At 45.8% G+C, this 17,590-nt stretch overlaps 1 protein-coding gene and 1 long non-coding RNA gene across 2 annotated transcripts in view; one reads left to right on the top strand and one right to left on the bottom strand.

Annotated features, from left to right (window-relative positions):
- Positions 1-9,585, top strand: part of SV2C (synaptic vesicle glycoprotein 2C) — a 295,255-nt gene extending 285,670 nt beyond the window's left edge. Inside the window, exon 17 of the mRNA XM_039544576.1 lies at positions 7,230-9,585. Within this exon, the coding sequence (XP_039400510.1) occupies positions 7,230-7,340 (111 nt within the window). The 3' untranslated portion in view covers positions 7,341-9,585. The remainder of the gene's footprint in view (positions 1-7,229) is intronic.
- LOC120408065 overlaps positions 1-17,590 on the bottom strand; it is an 81,951-nt gene that overhangs the window by 8,561 nt on the left and 55,800 nt on the right. The gene's annotated exons all lie outside the window — the stretch shown is intronic.

Raw genomic sequence — 17,590 nt, 5'->3', positions numbered from 1 at the left:
AGGCCAGCAAAGCTCATAATGGGTGAGGGAAGTAAGAGAATAGGAAAAGCAGCACTTTCACTGCTTGCTGATCCTCCAGAGTGTATTTAGAGATACCAACATTTGGATGTCTGGAAATTTCTGAGCATTTTAGAAAACAAGGGCTTTGTCTGAACTTATCCCAGTGTAAACCATGAGTAGTTCTAATCTAGTCAATAGTTCACTAATGTAAAACTAGTGTGAGTGAAGGCAGAATAAAGCCCAATGCCTGTATGAAAAGTAAACAGCTTTAAGAAAAGTGCTTTTGCTATTTAACCTACTAACTTTTACTCCCTTGATGACATACAATATTTAGAAAAAATATTTTATATTAGAGTGCCTCCTACATGTTAACTTCGGCCTCTGTTTAACATGATCACAATCTCCGGAACTAAATCATTTACCTACAGCTGCTAAACTTAAAAAACAAATTAAAAAAAAGTAACATTTCTTAGTATATCAGTTTATACAATTGGCATAAATTTGCAAATATTAATCTTAACAGTATCTCATCATTTAACACTTCCTAGTCCTCCCAGCCCTGCACACCTCTCAAAAAAAAAAAAAACCAGAATGTTAGCCTTGAGTCTCGTGGATTTTATCTATGTGTCACAGCCTTAGCAATAGTGAAAAGCCGTTTCCTGTAATTAGGATAGTATCTAATTCTGGCCATTGTGTGCGTCTCACTCTCATTTTTCAGGGCACTCCCTTGTGTCACCCCTTAGTCAGATGACTGCCTTACTTATTGCACATCTTGTTTCGAAATCTGAAGCCTCTGTACAGATTTAGAGTGATGATCAACAACCAGTGGTAAATAACATTTTTGTGCCACACACTGTCTATTTAAAGTGATATGTTGTGTTCAGTTCTGTATGTTACTTTAAAGAATTATGAAATTCAGTATGTGTAGGGCTATGACCAGTGTGGAGAAAAGGGGACGTAGGAAAGTGAGGATCAGTTACTGAGGGCTCCAATTCAGGGCTAACATGCTAAAATCTCATTGTTTAAAAACATGCTCATTTACTATTAAATCCTCACCACTATTTCACCGTCATCCACAACAATGCTGGTGATTTTGCTAAATCTAGGCTACATCTTAGATTCTTGCTTATAGCCACCTCAGTCTATGACTCAGCCTAGATACAGTGTAGCCAACAGCATTAGAGCACATAGCAGGGGGGGGGGGGGGGGGGGGGCCCCGGGGGGAGGGCCCGGGGCCCCAGAGAAGAGCCCCCCAAGCTCCTGGAGCCCTCTCTCTGAGCCGCAGCGCATCGCCTCAGCCCCTGAGCCGAGCCCTCCCGCGCCCCCCGCCTGAGAGCCGGGGCTGGGAGGTGGTGGGGGGGGGGGCTGAGAGCCCGCGGGCCCGGGGCGGGCCCGAGGGGCGGGGCGGGGGAGAGAGGGGAGGCGGGGCTGAGGCTGAGTTCCCAGCCTGCCCCCTCCGCCCGGCACGCTGGCGGCGGAGCTCAGGGCCCGGCCGGCGGGCGCGGGCAAGGGGGGGGGCGGGGCGGCGCCGGGCGCAGCGCGGCGGGCGGGGTTGGCGGCGCTTCTTGCCAGCGGCCCTGGACCCCGCCGGAAGCGCCCGAGGGCGCGGACCCCCCCCACCACCGGCCACCCCGGCCGCGCGGCGCGCGCGCGGCGCCGGTAATTCGGCGGGGGCGGCCCGCGGGGCCTCTTGGGCGCCGGCGGCGGTCCCCCGGAACGGAAGGGCCCCCCGCCGCCAAAGACCCCGGGCCCCCGGAATCCTCTGGGCGGCCCTGGCACATAGTGTGATTTTCTGTAGGCTAGTGATATAAACTGGCCTACAGAAAAAGAAAATACCTGAGTGCCTGGATGCAGCTCCAGGCTACCAATGAATGTTATAAGACCCTTCCCCCGCACACACTTAAAGTGAGGTGGGAGTGGGAAAAGAAGGGAGAGAAGGAGGAAGGGGGAAAAGAAAAGGAAGAATAGAAGGGGAGAGGAACAAAGAGAATATAAATGCAAGCCCTCCCTCCTCCATATTCCCAACATGTTATGCTGTGAGGGCCAGAGCAGAGAATATAATTGCAGCTGTGGACATACAATCAGGGGCTTGGTAGTATAGCCGCTTGGAGCACCAGTATTTGACCTTTGGAGGCTTAGGTCCAGATGTTACTCTACTTCATTGAAGAAGATAAATCACATGCAACTTCATAGGAGAATGCCATGTACTGTGTGTGTACATATTAGAGAGAACAAACCAAACTGGCTTAGGTTAATGTACCAGAGCCCTCTAATGGATGAAATCCTAACTACTTATCTGTGTGTCATAGTCCTTATCCTGCTGTGAGGTAACAGAGATTCTCTTTCAGTTCAAATGTTGGGGGCCCTTGTTATTTGTGGAGGAAGATGCAAGTTCTAGCCTTTTTTCTGCTTTGAAATGAAGAGGGTTCAACATAGCGCTAATGCTTGCTCCAGGTAGTCAGAGATTTATAACTATAGAAAGAGAGGGCTAGGACTAGAATGGTCCTAGTGCATGGTTCCTGCAGGGTGGGATTGAAGTAGGCTGGCAGAGAGATGCATGGAAGCCTGCCTTCATAGTGCCTGGTTCTAGCCAGTGCCTTCACTGAGGGCAATCATGCAGCCTTTAATCACAGAAGAAAAGATGCCAGAGCTCCTTGCCTGATAGCTCCAGCCCAGCTGTCCTCCTCTTGCCCAGCCTCATGTTCCCTGTTATTCCCAAGATTTCCAAACAGGCTATTACATTTATCAAGTCTCCCGTCTCACTTTTTCCTTTCTTCTCCCTGATCCTACCATTGTACTGATTCCAAATTAACTTGCCTTCCAAAAATCCTCTTCTAAATTCCCTCACTTATTCCTCTCAATTGCCTTTAATTTCCTTATATCCTCCAGTAATAAGACAATGCTCCACCCTTTGGGTTTGAGGTCAACACTTCTTTAACCCAGGTTGGAAAACAAGCTAAAGCAAAACAGCCCTTCAAGTTGTCCCCATCATAGGAAGTAGATAGTCTCTGAAAGTTCATTTAATGTCCAGGTGGCCTAACTAACACACATAATCAAGGAATAAAGATCATCCTGTCAGAAGCTCCACTTATCCCTTTAGATGTGGTGAATGAAGATCAAGGAAAGTACCCTGGTATTGTCACCACACTCAGCTCCATTTGGGAGGAAGTTTCATTCTTTTTTTCCCAGAAGCTTCACCCTTTTTCTTTCTTGGCACTCCTGGAAACCTCACTTTTATATAGCTGCTGGCCATGCTATTGAGGCATATCTGTCAGCGCCACTTTCCAGTAGCCTAATGGAGCCATAGCTGTCAGCTCCTTTCTCCAGGCCTGACAGCTCAGGCAGTCTCTATTGGCTAGGCTTTAGCTCTTTCCCCAGTGAAGGGTTTTAAAACACTTCTTCATTCAGCCAGGGACAGTTACATACATCCTATCATAGCTCACTTATCCAACCAAGGCAGCGCTATGTTAGCATAACTTGTCTGACACACTTTATTTTTTTATATTTAGCTGGAAATGGAACTACAGTTCAAACACAAGGTTAAAAGTGAATCCTCAATACTGTACACTCAGTGGGTCACATATACAGGAAGTGAAGCAGAGCTGCTCCACTTCCTCCAGAATGTGGGGGAAAAATGCTCAGCAGTCAAATTCCAGAAGAAAACAAGTCAGATGGACTACTTTTCCTCAGCGTTTCCTGCCTTCCTGTTCACCAAACTCACTGTCAGATGTCAGCCCTTGTTAATAAGATCCTTTACTATCAGTTCAGGAAACACAGCATGAAGAGAGACCAGGTGGGTGAGGTAATATCTTTTATTGGCTCAACTTCTGTGGGTGAAAGAGACAAGCTTTTGAGATATAGAGAGAGCTTCTTCAGGTCCTGAAATCTGAAAGCTCGTCTTTCTCACCAACAGAAGATGGTCCAATAAAAGATATTATCTCACCCATCTGGTCTCTCTAATATCCTGGGACCAACAGGATTTTTGCCATGATATGGCAAACATGTGTCAGACATGTGAGTTTGTAACACAAAAGCAGAATCACAAACTAATTAGAAAGCATTAGTTTGTAGTAGATCTTCTCAAGCTCTGTAGAACAGAATGATTAAATTATAGTCCTCGGGTTGACATCATCCTGCTGGCATCTGCTACGTGGCCCAATTGATCTTTCTGAAAACTTTCAAGCATTGTGCGTGTGTGTGGTGCAGTTTAACCAGGGTATAGAAAACATGTATGGGCCTGTCACTGTTTTTTATTCTTTATTTTTCCTATAGTGATCTGTTTTCCTCCATTTCTTTTCTTGGATTTAGGAGGATCCTTCAACATTTAACTCTGCTCTAGAATCTTAAAATTACTGGAGAGGACTCCAGGCCACTTCAGGTCTTCTCTTTGATCCAGAAGTTCAGTGTGCTTGGTTGATTCTTCTCTTGGGTACACCAGTTTTACACTAGTGTTATTTCCACCTTTACCAGCTTATGCAGGGCTGCATCCAACCCAAATAAAATAAATTAAAAGGAATTAGAATTTGTCTGCAGTCTTTTTTTCACCTAAATTTGTATAAATTCGGGTGAAATTATCTGCTGCGCTGAGACTCCTTAGTGCAGCAAAAATGTGACTTTGGGGAGCCTATCATGCCTCCTTGATTTTCAAGGCTGAGTAGATTTGTGGGACAAATCACAAATTCAATTGCTTTCTAGGACTGGGGCTTTAATGATCTTCTCTTTAGTACAATGCTCTAGTACATGCTACTTTCTCCTCACCCTCTCAGGAGGGGAAAGGGATTGCTTAGCCACAATGGTCACTGGATAAGAGTAACTCAACACAAAATAGAACTGTCCCTCCCACCCACCTTCTCCATTGATATACATTTAATAGGACAGACATCCTAGCGGGCATGTTGGGAGTAGCTGAACTATGCATCTTGTCAGCTACTCCAGCTTTCAGTTCCTCCTTTCATCTGAGCTGCAGGCTATAACCCAGGACATCAATCTAGTAATGAAAGGGAGGATCAACTTGGGGGACTGCAGTTTCCCTTGGTCTCTCCATGGCCAGTCAGCTCTGCTACTTTCTTCTTGGATCCTAAAGATCCCCACATCTTTTTACTTCTAAGGTTGGCCACCTACCATAGCCTGGGCATCCAGGATCCCTAGATCTGAACCATGAGCCCCCGCAGTGCAACCCTAAACTGCAATGCCATGAATGGACACTGTACATCACTTCATATAAACTGCTGAGAGCAAACCACTCTGCTAGGTGCTCGTATAGATCTGTGTTCTGTAGCCCTGCTCCCATTTCATGGGTGTCTCCAGCTAGAACTGCCATCTAGTACTTTTCTCTTCCCATCACTGCACACACTTTCAAACTCACTCCCATTATACTTGTCTGGCATCCCACTGGTAAATTCAGGCCTATCTCCAGCTGAAGCAATGTGGCAGGATCAGTTTCTCATTCTCAACAGGAGCATATTTGCTCAATAAAAAAAAAAGATGGGGGAGGTGGAGAGAGAAAGTGAGAGATTATGAAATAGAATAAAACAAAACAAAATAAAGTCAGGAGTAGTAGGTTAGAGGCCTATGATTCAGGTCCTAGGTTTTTTCTGCAGTAAATTTTCTTTGAGTTCTAATCACTGCCCTGATATAATGCAGCTATGTGAGTATTGTTTATTGTAAAAGAGATGTACTGTACAGTTTGGGTGAAAATGCATACACACACACACACACACGCATTCCTCTGTGTGTGTGTGTGTGTATGACAAGTGTAGACTTTTATACATTATAAAACTTAATTTGGAATGTTGTTTTTAAAATGCAATTTCATTCTCAGTGCCATTGATTGCCATTTGCTGCATTATGCTTTGAATACAAAATACACTATTTATTTCCTTGTGCAAAATTCTTTTCTTAATCATCCATAAAATTGCTGTGGTGCCAAGTGCTTTCTTAGTTTGCCCTTCATTTGATGTCACTGAAAGGGAACGCCTGTAATTGTTTTAGGAGTAAGCTTTGATTTAACTGCATCCTTCCCTCACCATGCTGTGCCAAACAATGAAGCAACAAACCATATAGAAGTATCAGTCACATATGTTCCAGTGACTCAGCATTCTAGAATATTCAAAATCAAATATAAATTCTTGGGTTTTTTTTCCTTTTTGGAAGCAAAGTATGTTCTGAATAATGTTCCATATGGATCTCAACGTATTAACTTCTGTGTAATATATGGGAATATGTCTGTCTTCTTTCTGTACTGTATGTTTTTCATTGTTCCTGCAGACATAGCTGCTGCTGTTCTAATAATGTTCTTATGGCTGAATTGTTTGCCACTGCTCTTATCAGCATTCTTTGACCAGCTAGAAACAGAGCCATTGTCAGGATGTCTTTCAGTTAATCATTAACGTTGACAAAGATCTAGCTCTGTAATGAGCAGTGTATAGTACCGTATTTTCCGGCGTATAAGACAACTTTTTATACTAAAAATCAACCCCCAAAAATCGGGGGTCGTCTTATACGCCGGGTATAAACAGCGGGCAGCCCAGAGCCCTCTGATTCCCGGCCGCGGCTGGGATTTAAAAGGCTCTGGGCTCCCCGCCGCAGCGGGCAGCCCAGAGCCCTCTGATTCTCGGCCACGGCTGGGATTTAAAAGGCTCTGGGCTCCCCGCCGCAGCGGGCAGCCCAGAGCCCTCTGATTCCAGGCCGCGGCTGGGATTTAAAAGGCTCTGGGCTCCCCGCCGCAGCGGGCAGCCCAGAGCCCTCTGATTCCCGGCCGCAGCTGGGATTTAAAAGGCTCTGTGCTCCCCGCCGCAGTGGGCAGCCCAGAGCCCTCTGATTCCCAGCCGCAGCTGGGATTCAAAGGGCTCTGGGCTCCCCGCGGTTTCAGGCAGCCCAGAGCCCTCTGACTCCCTGCCGCGGCTGGGATTTAAAAGGCTCTGGGCTCCCCACCGCCGCGGGCAGCCCAGAGCCCTCTGACTCCCCGCCGCAGCTGGGATTTAAAAGGCTCTGGGCTCCCCCCCTCGGAAGGGGGGGTAGTCTTATACGGCGAGTATAGGCCAAAACCTATGTTTTAACTGTAAAATTAGGGGGTCGTCTTATACGCCCAGTCGCCTTATACGCCGGAAAATACAGTACCATTCCCGCTATTATTCAAGTGAAGCCAGTCTGAAAAAGCGCACACACAAGGAAGGAGGGTGGAGAGAGTTATTTCTAGAGCTCCGGCACTCATTATGCTTCTTCCCTAGATGCAAACAACTTCATTCTTTCCAATGTGTTTCCGGGGAGTCTGTGTGCCTGTGCATTGCAGAATTAAGGAGTCAGCAGAAAAAAAGGGCGTTCTAGGCTCACAAGAATGAACAAAGCATATTTGGTACAGGAAAACTAAGACTTTTTACAAGAAATTAAAACAGACAACACCGCACTGTCCATAGCTGGGAATCATGCGTATTGCCTGATTTACTTGAGAGTGAAATTCATTCTGAGCCATTTAGTTAAGTAATAACACACAACAGTGCAGCAATGCTGATACAACATCATCACTGGTGGATGGTGGATATTCTAATGGAAAGAAAAAAAATGTCAGTGGTGGGACACTGTAGCCTGCAGTTCACAGTCTTTCTTTAAAAAAAATGAAAATGAGTCTTTAGGTTTCCAATGAATGTTGCTGACTTTATCATCATCATTGGAACTATGTAACAAACATTAAAATGAAATAATTTAGAAGAAAAAGTAATAGAATGTTAAACATTCACTTTAAATAGTTATATTTAACAATACAATGTTTTTGTAAGAAACTTAGAGCTCTCTCGTCCCTCCCCCTGTGTGGATCCCAGCCAGTGTGATGGCCGGTTTCTGTAACACTTCACCTATGATCATGAAGAATATACTTTCATTTAAAAAAATCCCTCAGAACTAGAGCAGCATATACCTACTGATTTAGGCCTTGATCCAGCAAGTTGGTCTATACAGGCAAGCCCCTATGCCTATATAGACAATGGAAGTCAATGGAGCAGTTTATGGTATTAAGACCTGAGCTTTCTTATAAGTTAACTTAAAAGAAAAACAACAGTTAAATGCATGATCTTGTGTTATGCAGTATTGGAAGCAACTTCTTTACTGAGTCCTGGGGTGAGAGGAATTCTCTATAACATGTTGGTTTAATCTACCAATGTATGGATTGTAACGTAATAATTTTAACCTTTGATGTCCTCATACAAGTGACTGGAGTTCCAACCAATACACTGCATTGTAATATCATCCCAGGTCAGAAACCACATGAATCAACTGATCACTTTATTTTCCAGCCATTTTATATATGTAAAAAATGCTATCATCTGTCTTGAGTTAAAATTCTAATAAATTAAATTGTAACTTATATGTGGCCACAAATATATTTGATGTGTGAAGGCGTGTAAACAGACAAAAAATGGATGTTTTTTTCTTCTCACTTCACTGGGTTAATTTCAGTCCTGTGTATACAAAAATAACCATCCAGCTGAAAATATAATTCCATGCCTTCAATATCAGTTACTGATATAGTCAAGGTACTGATTCTTGGTAACTAGTTTGTGCCTCCTAAATCCCCAAAAATAGCAAACACAAAAGAAAAAATGTATGTGCTTTCTTTATGCTGAGCCAAATTCTGCTCTTAATTTTCCCCAGTAGAGCTCAAGTAAAAGTAAGGGCGTTGAAACAAGGCAACTGGGAGCAGAATTTGGCACACTGTCTTTAACATACAAAACATGGTGTGTCTGTATGTCCTGGTATCCTGTGTTTTGTAACATGACAATGTGTATATATTGTATATAAAGTACTAAGATTTTTAAGTTAAATTTACATTCTTCACATTCATTTTCAGATCCACAATTTTGTACTGAGATCTTGGCAATGGCCCTGACCTTTTTCTTTTTTTACTGCTCTGTATGATCTCCTGTAATGTGGGTTACAGTTATCACTCCTGTATATATGTGCTTGCATGTGTGTGCATTGATAAATTCTCACTTTCAGGTTTCTGGATTTTTCATTCCAAGTACAGCTGGTACAATTGTGAACTCATCTTTCTGGCATGCTCCTCTGTGTCAGATTGCTGATTGCCAAAATGCTTGACCAAGTGTATAAAGTCCCCTGAGAAAAGCTGTCTGTCTAACTGTGAAAGGGCATGCTCTGTGTAGGATGACTATATACAGTATAAATCTATAAAATGTGGAAGTGTGTATAAATTTATCTGTCAAATACCTATCATACACGTAACAAATGCAAAGATATTTAATGTACATCAAATTAATAAAGGGGCATTTTTTGCTCCACTATATTCCAATAAAGAGTTATTCTTTGCAATGAATGTATACCAGGTGTGCTGACCGTTAAAGATGCATTCTTTATTGTAGCCACAAAATACTGAAAACAATTGCTTTGATTTAATCAGTATGGTACTTTTAACGTATTTTTAGTGCTCTCTTATTATGGCTATGAATGTATTTCATCTTCAGTGCCCATTATATATATCCGGTGATAGAGATCCAAGACAGTGTTAAAAGAAAACCTGGAACAAGTTACTAACGTGAAAGAAATGTAAGTCAATATAACAACAATACAAAATAAAAGTTACGTTTGTAGGAGGTGAAGATCCTCTGTATTCAGCCATCTGGGACCCATATTTTTATACTATATAATGGCACAAAAGGAAGTCTGGTCTTGTCACTACATAAACTGCACAATAGGGGTATGTGTTAAAGTGCTCTTCATTGTAATGAATGCCTTGTCTACACTTGAAAGGGTTTGCTGCTATAGATATACCAGGATAGTTATACTGGCCAACCAGTCTATGGGAGAGTGGGCTTATATCACCAACAGACTGCTTAAATCAGTTCCCCAAACAGAGTAAGATGTACAGCAAAAGCACTTTTTTGCCAGTATAACTGTGTCTGCCCTAAGGCTTGTGCTAGCATAGCTGTGTCAGTTAGCAGTAGGGAAAAAATCACTCCCCTGGACTGGTACGCCTATGCCAGTAAAACTTTTAAATGTAGAGCAGCCTACCTTTCAGTACAAACTATACAATATGTAAGAGGAGGCTGCAGCATTTTGTGGCTTGGGATATAAAGTATTTCACACCGAACTGTAAGATATGGCATGGGCCATCCTCAGCATGCCTTTCACTCCACTGCTCTGCTAGTAATATTATTTATTTTTGTTATTTTGTCACTTGGATTGTATGCATACACCAAGGGTGTGCATGGAGCCCTACAGAAACAATAAAGGATCCACGGTCAGATTCTGAGCTTACTCCAGCCTAATGTGGCGTAACCCATTCGGTTACTGACATTAAGATGGTTATAAGTGGTCCCTGCCTCATGTTGCTCATATTCTGCAGCTCTTGCTGCTTTCTTTGGAATCTAACTTCCTGGTAACAACACTGAAAAAGAAGATTTGCTTAAGGGTCCCACATAGGAGATACAAGAGATTCACAACCCATATTGTGAATTGTAATAAATTGCAACTTATCCAGCAGAATCCTCGTCTTCTCACAAAAACCTACTTGGGCTTGAGATCATGCTATTTCCTGTTGTTGACGTGAACCAAGTTAGGAGTCAAGTGAGCCAAGAAGTTATATGTGCAAAAAGACTAGGGGAGATTCCTAAGAGTATATGACAGACAGATCACTAATTATACTGAATTGGGATGGGCAACAGAGCACAGGGAAGGAACCCATTGTCATAAACAGATAGTTAAGGGTTAAAGTCTCTTTTACCTGTAAAGGGTTAACAAGCTCAGTAACCTGACGGACACCTGACCAGAGGACCAATCAAGGGACAAGATAATTTCAAATCTCTGTGGAGGGAAGTCTTTGTTTGTGTTCTTTGTTTGGGGGGTTGTTCTCTCTTTGGATCTGAGAGGGGCTAGATGTATATCCAGGCTCTCCAAGTTTCCTGAAGTATTTTCTTCTATTCAGTATAGTGAGTATTAGAAAGGCGGATTAGTCTTATAATTAATTTCTGTATTTGCAAATGTGTGTTTGCTGGAGAAATCTCTTTATTTCTGTTTGCTGTTACTTTGATTATTCTGAGAAAGGAGGGGGGGAAGTCCCTCTTGGTTTATAAGTTAGACCCTGTAATATTTTTCATCCTGGTGTTACAGAGATAGTATTACTTTCTTTCTTTCAATAAAATCTTTTCTTTTTATAACCTGATTGATTTCTTCCCTTGTTTGGAATCTCAGGGGAAGAGGAGGAGGAGGGGGGAAAAGGGAATCCCTCTTTGATTCAAGAAGTTTGAATCAAGGTGATCTCTCCCGACGGCTAAGGGAGGGGGAGGTGGGGGAATGGGCTATTTCCCTTTGTGTTAAGATCCAAGGAGTTTGAATCTGTGTTCCCCAGGGAAAGTTTTGGGAGAACAGGGAGTGTGCTAGACACTGGAATTTCTAGCTGGTGGCAGCATAACCAGATCTAAACTAGGATTTAAGTTTAGAGGAGTCCATGCAGGTCCTCATCTTGTGGACGCTAAAGTTCAAAGTGGGGAATAAACCTATGACATGGTAGGCAGCGGTGGAGATTGTTTTTAAAACCAAAGCAAGAAAGAAAGTAATACTATCTCTGTAAGACCAGGATGAAAAATATTACAGGGTCTAACTTATACACTAAGAGGGACTTCCCCCCCTCCTTTCTCAGAATAATCAAAGTAACAGCAAACAGAAATAAAGAGATTTCTCCAGCAAACACACATTTGCAAATTCAGAAATTAATTATAAGACTAATCCGCCTTTCTAATACTCACTATACTGAATAGAAGAAAATACTTCAGGAAACTTGGAGAGCCTGGATATACATCTGGCCCCTCTCAGATCCAAAGAGAGAACAACCCCCCAAACAAAGACTTCATCCACAGAGATTTGAAATTATCTTGTCCCTTGATTGGTCCTCTGGTCAGGTGTCCGTCAGGTTACTGAGCTTGTTAACCCTTTACAGGTAAAAGAGACCTTAACCCTTAACTATCTGTTTATGACACCCATCTACATCCATATCCGCAGTAGCTGAAACACTAAAACACCCAGGTGAGGGGACAACATTTGCAGCCCTGACAATGCTCAGATTTACCAGTAATCCCAGTTTTTCATGAATGTGCATGTCCTTCTCTTCAAAAAGGCAGGATTCAGCACTTAGCTAATGATTTTCATATATTCATAATGGAACATTGATATAAAATATTTATTACATCATTAAATACTGCTAAAACAAGAATAGTTTTTAAGGATGTTTGCGCTGAGTTTGGATTGAAATTAATATTACTCCTATAGTCACTTAAAATGTTAAATACCTCATTAGTTTGGCTATATTATTCTGATTATATATGTTGATCTGACCTCAGCTCATCCACTAGACTATAAAGGCTAATGGCTTTTCTGTCTCAGAGTTTGGATTACAGGAAGGCAGTAGCTGGATTGTAATAATCCACAAGCCTGTGAATCATGAGTTTTGCAGTGACCAGCATTGCACCGTATTTACATACCTTTTTCTATATTAACTATTCAGCATTCAAACTTCATTGAACAAGAGAGAAAGAAAGGCCCCTATCAAAGAACATGTCCTTGACACACACAAACGAGACAAAAGCCAATAAGGAGGCAACAGGCCAACTCAGTCTCAGTGTTCTCTCTCTCTCTCCTGCTGCTGCTTCTTGCATAGGGGACAGGAAATAGAGTTTGGCATCATGGAATGTACCCTGGACTGCAGTGGCAAGTAAGGCTTGTTCTCTCAGCCGATCCTGGAACAGAAACAGCTCTGGCCCCTGAAATCTGCACACCTCCTGAAATCCAAACCACTTAGCACACTTTTTTGGCTGCAGTATAAATAATAATCCATATAGGCCAGGGCCATCGATATAGAGGCCCAGTTCTTCCAGGCCACATCCGAGGAAGCAAATGCTCTTCTGATCACTGCCCCTAAACTTGGAGGGCCCTCCCAGAGCAGCGGGTGAAACAATACAATCACTATGAGTGTTCACAAGGATACCATGGGGGCAGGGTGTGGAGAGGGCACTCCAATAGCAAATGGCCACTCTCCACTTTCTGTCTCTCTGGCCTGCCCAGGCCCCATCCATGGATCCTGATCTCCTCAGGTTACCCCTGGAGAGGCTGCTCTGGGATTCGGAAAAAGGGATTCCTCTTTTGCTTTCCTCTGTGCATAGAAACAGAGGGGAACACTTAGGCTGGGATTGTCAAAGCAAGTTAGGCAGCTAATTCCAATAGAAATTCAATAGGAGCTGGGCAGCTAACACTCTTAGCCCCCTTTGAAAAGCCCAGCCTTATTCGTTTTATTTTATTTAACCTATGTGAAAGAAAAACTAAACATTCTTACAGAGAATAAAAATGTATCCCATCCCCCCCGAGGTCCTGATTTCAAGCACATTCATGCAGCTTTCAAATCCCCTTGCCAGTGTCAGGTGGTTCAGAATTTAAAAGGCAAACAAACAGCTTTACAATCCACCCTAGCTGGTGGACTTTATACAGAGTAGAAATCTGATAATGCTGTGAGTGATTCACCCGCAGCTGAGTGGAGCCAATAGGAGACGCTTAGAGTGACTGATGCTCTTTTACCACTTGGTGACTCTACTGCAATAGGTTCCAACCCTGTGCTAAGTTTGTAACACTGGAAGAGGGTGTCATTGTTTAGCTTGCTCACAGAGCATTTTAAAGGAAGTAATATTTATGCAGTTCTAGGGAATTTTATTTTAGGTTGTTGTGTTTTAATATAGATGTATTTGCTGTTCGGTAGCTTAGTGGAGTTTTTTCTTTCTTTCCTGGTAACAGGAGTTACAGATAACAGAATCTAAAAAAAATGAGGATAACTTTAAATGGAAAAAGTAATATAACTGTCAAAAAAATGCAAGCTCACAGTAGCATAGACTCACCACCCTGTCTCCTGAGACCCCCAAATGCATGAGAAACTTGTTTATTGCTGAGACATCACTGATATCAGACTTTTTTATTGGAATTTCAATGGGATTCCATTATGCCAAAAAAGACACAAAGAGTACAATGGCCTATTGCCTATTGTTTGTAAAGATATAGAAAAGGGCCCAAGTAACAATACAATCCTGTTACTTACTATTCTTTAGCTGGAAAGGTACATGTAGTAATGGTGAGTGTAAACCATAATTTGCTCAGCCATCCCTTTTCTGTCTGGGGGACCCAGGGCAGGTTGCAGTTCCAAGATCAGGCAATGAAGTTTTATGGTGCTAATATTAGATGACTGAATGCATCCACATAATAGTTCAGCGCTGGACTCTTAGGATTTGTGGCACTTTACTCCCAGTAGCAAACTCTTGGATTTGAATGGCAAAGCCAACCCAGGACCATTGATTAACCAGAAATCACATCATCATTAGCACCAGGGTGGGGAATGAAGGAGTTGTGGGAAGCAAGTGGTGTTCTCGACCATTCTCCCAGTTTAGGCTAAGGATCCAGGCAGGGCCACATGCATTCAGGCAATGAATTTATGGCTGCACAGATGGTGTCAACATGCGGGCTTTGGCTTCTTCAACTATGGGATGCTGTTCTGGGAAGGAGGGCTTCTGGGAAGAGATTGGGTCCACCTGACCAATCTAGTAAGGAAGAGTTTAACTTAATTCAAAGGCGGCAATTGACAAAAATACATAGGTAAGTATAAAACCTGGTGACCTTAACAGAGGGATAAATGTTGGGAGGGAAGTGGAAAATTACAGTAGCATCACAGGAATAACAAGAGGGATACACTAAACATCTTAGATGTACCTATTGGGTTCCGGGAAGTGGGTGGGCAGAAGCCCGCCCACTGCTAAAGGATCCCCCCACCCCCCAAAGCCTAAGAGGAGGATCTACAGGACCTGAAACCCAACTGATTTTGGGGGACAACTAAGGAAATAACAGGGACAGGAGTGTGGTCAAAGGGTCATAAGAAGGGAGCCTGACGGGGACACCGAGCAGAGAACCCCGGACAGCGCCCACTGCTCCTCGAAGGCGTCAAGGGAGCCAGCGGACGCTGCCCAGAGGAACTCCGCCCGGAGACGTGAGCGGATGAGGGACCGGAAACAAGCCCCACAGTCGCAGGAGTCTCCGTCGGCCAACCTCCTCTCCCTGGTCGCGTGGATGGCCTTTTTAGCCAGGGCGAGGAGGAGGTTGACCAGGAGGTCCCGCGACTTTGTGGGGCCACGGATAGGGAGTGCATGGATAAGGAGGTGAGGGGAAAAGTGCAGCCAGAAACGTAACAGAATGTCGGTGAGGAGCCGGTATAGGGGCTGCAACCTGGCGCACTCTAGGTAAACATGTGCCAGGGTCTCCCTCACGCCGCAGAAGGGGCAGGTGTCCGGGACAGGGGTGAACCGCGCCAAGTACACGCCCGTGCTCACGGCCCCATGAAGGAGCCGCCAGCTGATATCCCCGGCGGGCCTCGGGACCAGGGTGGAGTACAGGCTGGCCCACCGGGGCTCCTCACCCGCCACAGGTGGCAAGAGGTCCCGCCACTTGGTGTCGGGGCGGGACACGAGGGTGAGGAAGTGAACGGTATGGAGCACGAGCGCGTAGAGTTGGTTCCTTGGCACGGTTTGAAAACGGACCGGCTGCAGATCGTGCAGCCGGCTTGCGGAGAAGGGGCGGGGGGCCGGTCAGGTCCACGGGGCAGGGGCCCGATGAAGAGGTCCAGAGGGCTCGGGGTAGGGGGTGGGCGGGGCGTGCCCTCATGCAGGACCTGGTCAAGGTAGGCCTGAGCAGCAGGCAGCTCTTAGATGTTGTATCTATTGGGTTTCCAGGAAATGGGGCGGGCAAGCCCGCTCCATGCTAACAGAACCCCCCCCAGCCTAAGGGGAGGTGCCACAGAGCCTCAGAAACCCACTAATTGCGGGGGACAACTAATAAAAGAACAGGGACAGGAGTGCGGTCAAAGGGTCATAAGAAGGGAGCCTGACGGTGACACCGAGCAGAGAACCCCGGACAGCGCCCACTGCTCCTCGAAGGCGTCAAGGGAGCCAGCGGATGTCGCCCAGAGGAACTCCGCCCGGAGACGTGAACGGACTAAGGATCGGAAACAAGCCCCACAGTCGCAGGAGTCTCCATTGGCCAACCGCCTCTCCCTGGTCGCGTAGATGGCCATTTTTGCCAGGGCGAGGAGGAGGTTGACCAGGAGGTCCCGCGACTTCGTGGGGCCACGGATAGGGAGTGCATGGAGAAGGAGGTGGGGGGAAAAGTGCAGCCAGAAACGCAAGAGGAGATTAGTGAGGAGCCGGTAGAGGGGCTGCAGCCTGGCGCACTCTATGTAAATGTGCGCCAGGGTCTCCCTCACGCCGCAGAAGGGGCAGGTGTCTGGGACAGGGGTAAACCGCGCCAAGTACACGCCCGTACTCACGGCCCCGTGGAGGAGCCGCCAACTGATATCCCCGACGGGCCTCGGGACCAGGGTGGAGTACAGGCTGGCCCACCGGGGCTCCTCACCCTCCAGAGGTGGCAGGAGGTCCCGCCACTTGGTGTCGGGGCGGGACACGAGGGTGAGGAAGTGAAGGGTGTGGAGCACGAGCGCATAGAGTTGGTTCCTTGGCGCGGTTTGAAAACGGACCGGCTGCAGATCGTGCAGCCGGCTTGCGGAGAAGGGGCAGGGGGGCCAGTCAGGTCCACGGGGCAGGGGCCCGATGAAGAGGTCCAGAGGGCTCGGGGTAGGGGGTGGGCGGGGCGTGCCCTCATGCAGGACCTGGTCAAGGTAGGCCTGAGCAGCAGGCAGCTCTTAAATGTTGTAGCTGGGCAGTTAGCCTGCTCTGGTGGAGGAAGGCTGGGCTGAGTGGGGAGGCAGCCACAACTGGGGGCCACACCCCAATCAGGCCAAACCTGGCCCTGTTATAAGGACTCAGGGAGGGGCTAGGTTAGTCTCTCTAGCTGTGAAGCCAGAGAAGGACCTAGCTGCCTGGGAATAGGGTACTTGGAGCAGAGCAGAGCAGGGCTGGGGAAGGACAAGGGCAAGGGCAAGAGGAGCTGGGGAGCTCCAGCCTGGCAACCCCCCCTGGCTGAGGCTATGATAAAAGGCCTATGTGAGTACTAGGGCTGGGAGGTGCAGCCTGGGGTTAGGCAGAGGCTGCTGGTCCAACCTGCTTGCTAATGATGAGTGGCCATGACCCACTACAGTTTGCCCCAGTGAGTCGGGGGCTAGATGATGACTGGCAGTAGCCACTGAGGCCAGGTGGGTGTAGAGGGTTGCGGGGGGTTCCCTGGGAGGGGACCAGAGTGTGGGGGTACTGCAGGGGCAGAATCCTGAGGTAAAGGGCACCAGGGGCTGGGAGGGACATGGAGGGGGGGTGCCTCTGGCAGGTGAGTTGCTCGCCACCAGGAGGTGCTCAGAGTGCTGGATGAGCTAATTCCCAGGTTGACCAGTGGGAAGGGCTGTACTGGTGAGTCTGTGCTTTGCTACAGATGTCTATACATAAACGCAGTAAGTTCTTGGAATGTACTAGGAGCAACTTTTTGTTTCAGAAGGTGGAGGAAGTAACCAGGGGGAAGCCATTTCAGACTTGATTCTGATAACAGGGAGGAGTAGGTTATGAATCTGAAGGCTGAAGACAATTTGGATGCCAGTGATCATGAAATGATAGATTTC

Source organism: Mauremys reevesii, linkage group 6, assembly GCF_016161935.1.
Source record: "Mauremys reevesii isolate NIE-2019 linkage group 6, ASM1616193v1, whole genome shotgun sequence".
NCBI lineage: Eukaryota > Metazoa > Chordata > Testudines > Geoemydidae > Mauremys > Mauremys reevesii.
Note: the sequence above shows the minus strand (reverse complement) of the source record. Positions and strands in the feature narration are given on the sequence as shown.